Source organism: Bidens hawaiensis, unplaced genomic scaffold, assembly GCF_021521415.1.
Source record: "Bidens hawaiensis isolate Kalapana, Puna unplaced genomic scaffold, B.hawaiensis_p1.1 tig00005306_1, whole genome shotgun sequence".
Classification (NCBI taxonomy): Eukaryota; Viridiplantae; Streptophyta; class Magnoliopsida; order Asterales; family Asteraceae; genus Bidens; species Bidens hawaiensis.
In genome coordinates this window covers 1008320-1013744 of record NW_027491337.1, presented here as the reverse complement: position 1 = coordinate 1013744, position 5425 = coordinate 1008320, and the positions used below count along the sequence as shown (strand labels likewise).

The window sequence follows — 5425 nt, the reverse complement described above, 5'->3', positions numbered from 1 at the left end:
CTTCTTAACATCGACTCGGTTTGGGTTTAAATTGAAGATATATGTATTGATATTTTTAGAAAGGAGATATACGTAAATAGTTATCTAAATTAGTTCATTAGGGTAAAATAGTCATTTAATTTGTTAATTTTAATGAAATGGGAAAATATGTAATATATGTTGTTTAGAACATTCACATCTCATCCCCTAAATTTATGTGATGAGAGTATGTAAATTATAGGGTGAGGTATTGAGTAGTTGTGAGTGTAAATTATAGGGTGGAGAGAAAAATGTAGTGATTTTTTGTAAATTTGGGGAAACATTTTGGGAACATTGTTTGCCTCTATTTATTTTTTATTATTTGTTGGATTGGTTGTGAGTAGAGGAGAGAGAAAACTGTAATAATAAAGGTATAAAAAATATTATTTAATTGAATATGATAGAGAAATGTAGTGTTTTTTAGTGTAATTATAGAGATAAGGATGAGAAATGAGTAAATATGTAATAAGGGAACTTAAGAAGGGAATATATATAAATGCAAAAAAAAAAAACAATTCCAATGGTTGTTGCAAACTTTTTCCAAGGGTCGTGTTAGCTATATTTTGTTGCAGTGCACGTCACCATTCAGAATAATTTCATTAACATAAGGGCACTTAATTCTTCAAGCACCGTAATATATAAGGAAACATATTATATTTGAATACTGGCATTAGTAAATAAGTCACAAATTAACTTTATTGTTTACACAACTACTGCTTATTTAAAGGTAACATTACAACCGAAATATAGATGTAAGTCAAAACAGACAATCCGAACTCCTCATCTTATCCTCTTGCGTTATGTAATTTTATGCCGATATACCGGCCTAGCATCATGACAGTTGCCTGAGGATTAGTTCCTGGAGAATCAGAAAGCACTGAACTATCAACGATCCGTAAGCCATTAATTCCGACAACTTTCAAATCAGTATCAACAACCTTGTCTACCAAGCATCCGCCATTGAAATGCCAAAATGTTCTTAACGTTTTACGACAATATGTATACACCGAATCCTCATCTGACAAATTTCCAGGTAACGGGACACCAACCAACTTGAAATACTGTGAACCATCTTTATTACTAAACTTGTATAGATCCATTGTCGGTGTTCTCAACAGTTTGTCAATTGCATGAACGGCATTAGCACATTGCACAAGGTCTTCTTTCTTAGAAAAGTAATTGAACCGAACTTTCGGGTTAACTGTAACATCATTCACAGATTTCAAACTAAGTGAACCGACTGAGAGAGGTCTAGTGACCTCGACACAAAACGCTACAACACTTAAGTATAATGGAGGGTCGGGATCTGGGAAAATTATTGGATTTGCAGGAGAATCAAATGGGACTATAGACGAAATGGTCTCTATATACAGGTTATCATTTGTGATGCCAACCACTCGGCCTCCTACATCCGCCAATGGGAAAGGGACAATAAGACTAACCCCTAAACGTTGCTTATCAGCCATGAACTGCCCTACATAAGGTTGATTGAGAACAACAGGAATATTCTGTGATTGTAAGTATGAACTTGGTCCTACTCCACTTAATAGCAAAAGTTGTGGGCTTCCTATTGCACCAGCACTCAGTATCACTTCACCATTTTTTCTTATACGGACTTCATGACGCCTTCCGTTAGAATCATGATAAACAACGCCACTTGTAGTTACACCTGATACAATTAGTAAATTCCTCGATAAGCAGTGATATAATATGCTTGACTGACAGACTCTAACTTGGAAGAGCTAGACTGAAAAGAACGTAATAAATTGGGCTACAAGTGGACTAACAAGCTCATATGAAGCGGGCGTAAAGGTTTCTATGAATTGGATCATGTGACAAACGATCCGCATTCCATCATGTCACCAAAAAACTTACCTAACTTTTCCCATTTTAAATTCTTTTTTACTGTAAACTGTGCTGATTAACAATAAGATCAACTGTTCAATAATCCTAACATTTACATACAATGGTATGGAGAAGAACTGTCACCTGATGAATTAGACGATGAGAAGATAATCCGATCAACGATAGCCTTCACGACCACCCTTAAATTTTCCGGGTTGGCTTTGCTAAGGAGCTCCACTGCACCATGTCTTATCCCGGAACCATCAAATGTAGAGCCGGTAACTTTGGTGCCTATAAGGTGCTCAACAGTAAACCCATTTGCTGGACCAACTCCTGATTCCAATAATGCATTTAAGGTAGAATTTTGCCAAGTATTTAAATGTTCATGTTTTGTGACAATACTGTCTTCTACCCACTCATAGGCTTTTATAACATTTTCCATATCCCATGGGATACCTGATTTGTTATAAAAGTACTCATCACCTCTTGTATAGTACCCATAATTTACCATGCTGCTACCTCCCAAAATGTTGCCTCTATTGTTTGGTATTCCATCTTCAGAGGTAAAGGATTGAGCTATTGAGTTATGTTCATTTGCCGTAATAACATTTATTGCAGTACTGGTTTCAAATAAAGCGTTGGGATCAGCATCTGGTACATCACCTCGCTCGAGAACAAGAACAGAATAATTTTGCGATAGGGTTGCGGCTAGAGGACAGCCAGCTGTCCCTCCTCCGACGATTATATAATCGTATTCATGGGATTGAGTGAAGTTTGTGGCATCATACGTAAAAGCAAGGTAACTTGTATCTGAAACATTCTTCAACTTAGCACTTGTGAGTAATAATAATTGCCTGATGAGTATAACTGTTTCACATCCACACCTCTCATAACACTCTCAAGTATGTGTGAAATGTGAAAACCACATCGCTTATATGTCACTTACATTTTTCATATGTGGCCAAGTAGCGGAGCCACATACACCTCACCAGGTTCGGACGAACCCCGTCAATTTTCGGTTTTATAAATAGCCTATATGTACGATTAAATGAGCGAATCCATTCTTATTCAGCGAGCAAATGCAATATCGTTTAAAAAAATTCAAACCCATTAATTATGAAAAATTTAGTTAAAAAACTTTTAGTGATGAATATTTATTTATAATATACAAATGTAATAAAAAGAACTTTAAACATGAGTAACAAATATTATGAATGGGCTAATAATAACCCATATGTGATACATAGATTATAAAAAAAGCCCAAAGTTATTAATAGAATGGGAAAATAAGCTTAATACAATTAACATTAAACATAATACCTAAAAAGTTATTTATTCCGTCCCATTAAAAGTATCTATGTTTCTTTTTTTATTTGTCTCATCACAAATGTCTACTTTCAAGATTTATTAGCCAATTTTCAAGTTTACCTTTAAACACACACAACTAACATTAATAAACAATATTGATGAACCCAATTTCCAAGAGCATTATTGTCATTTAGTAAGTAAAATAGTAATCATTCAATCTACCTTAAACTTTGTGTTTTTTAAACCATGACACTTTTAATGGGACGGAGGAAGTAAATAAAAAAATGGCTAAAAACGACCAGTCAGTTTCTTTTCTATCGACCAGGTCAGACCATCGGCTCGTTCTTCGCCAGTTCAGGCCGAAAACAATGACGACATACTTTTGTTATGATGGTGATATTTAGTTCATTTATTTGGACGAATGAGTGACCCGACCTGAACTCCCATTTGGGCCGAAAATTTTGATGCCAGAAAAAATTCGAGCATCAAAAAATTCCAAACCATAGAAAAAGATTTATGGCTCTACCACTATATACTATGTGACGATTTCACAATTCACATCTTACTCATGGCACTTAATATTGAAATGAATGGAGAAATGTGTCGACTTGCCTCGATGGGAACCCGGTGGTAAGAAGCAAAGTACTATGTATTGACGAATAATTAGGTATATGAAAAGAAATGCCACAACGTCTCGCACCGAAGGAACTTTAACCATAGTGCTATTGTGATGAGAAACAAGTTCTTGGGAGCAAAGTGATGTGAAACTCTTGTTATATATATAGGGCAGGGGCTTTGTTAGGTTCTGCATTCATCATCTCTAATTATTTTTCTTACGACTATATGTTTGGTATTAAAATATATAACAATTTTTATATCACACTGTTTAATAAAAAAAGAGTTAATTACGGTCCTAATCTACCTCTACTTATTAGGACATGGAGTATACTCTAACCCAACATAGGTTAAAATGAAATGACACTTTAAAGATGGATTAAATTACTCTCCACTTGTGTTAAATTTGTTAAATGGGCCTTTGATTATGTTTTTAACGAGCTAAAATGCAAATAACAATATATTAAATTAACAATTAATAGGGTTGCGATGAATTTAAAAGGATTAAATCATTTCCTTTGGATGAGATGGAGTAAAATAGAGAAAAATAAGTGAGGTTGTGCTTATGTGGAGCTAAGATGTGTTAGAGTATACCCCATGACCTTATAATAAACGAAAATAATTAAGGACACATGTCATTTGAAGATTTATTCCTAGCTTAAATTTCCCGCTCAAATTGTTTTTCTATTTTTAATAAAAACATATTTATCTAGTGTAATCAAAATGTATCCATCCATTCTTTAATTAAATAACTAATTACCAAAATTATATGGATTGAAAATATGCGTGTATTTATTAATCAAAATATTTATATCTTCATTGAAATCAGATCTACATTTTCTTTAATTAATTCAATTTATATACTTTTGAGTGTATGAGATGAATGTAATATAATTCTAAGATGATATATATATATATATATATGAATAAATTATTAATGAATAATAGTTTTATTTTTATATATTTATTCAATCTTCATGGATCCATGAAGTTTAATCCATATCTTTCGAAACTGTGATACAATAGCTTGTTTTATTTATGCTAATTTTATATATAACGTATTGTTGTTATGTTATTCATAATGATACATCTTATCATTTTTGTTAGAATTCGTTATTCCATTAAAAAATATAATTACAACTTATAAAATCAGTAGGTGTATCTTTTTCGTCATTATGAACAAATTTGGTGAGAATACACCACGTATTCATATTAATATTCTATTAGAAAACATAATTTTAACTTATAAAATCATTTAATTTGATTAAATATAATTTTTTTTAATTTAATCATTTAATTTCTATTACTGTGTATTTTTTGTTTCAATCAATCCGTACATCACACGGGTTCTAAAGCTAATAACTAATATTTTCTTAGATTCTCGCTTTAAATCCAAAAAATTTTTTCCTTTCTAGACCTATAGTTTCATTTTCGTATTACTTTTAGTTCAACTAACTAACTGTATTAAATAATAAAAAAAAGGAATTTTGGTCTTCTAGTATGAGTTACAACCATGTATTCAAAAATACAAATAAACATAATACATAAAAATTAAAACAGAACAACATGCTCGTTTTATATATTTGGTTATTTTTGTTCATCTTTATACCCAGTTTCCCTTGAAACGATGGCGTTTTCA

General features: G+C 32.3%; 1 protein-coding gene across 1 annotated transcript; it reads right to left on the bottom strand.

The window, feature by feature from the left end:
• Positions 1–803: 803 nt before the first annotated feature.
• LOC143629571 (sinalpyl alcohol oxidase Nec3-like) lies at positions 804–2754 on the bottom strand. The gene is made up of 3 exons (XM_077098808.1): positions 2718–2754; positions 2008–2673; positions 804–1687 (listed from the first exon to the last, which is right to left on the bottom strand). Exons 1-3 carry the CDS (start codon positions 2752–2754, stop codon positions 804–806), a joined length of 1587 nt encoding a protein of 528 aa, XP_076954923.1.
• Between the last annotated feature and the right edge of the window lie 2671 nt (positions 2755–5425).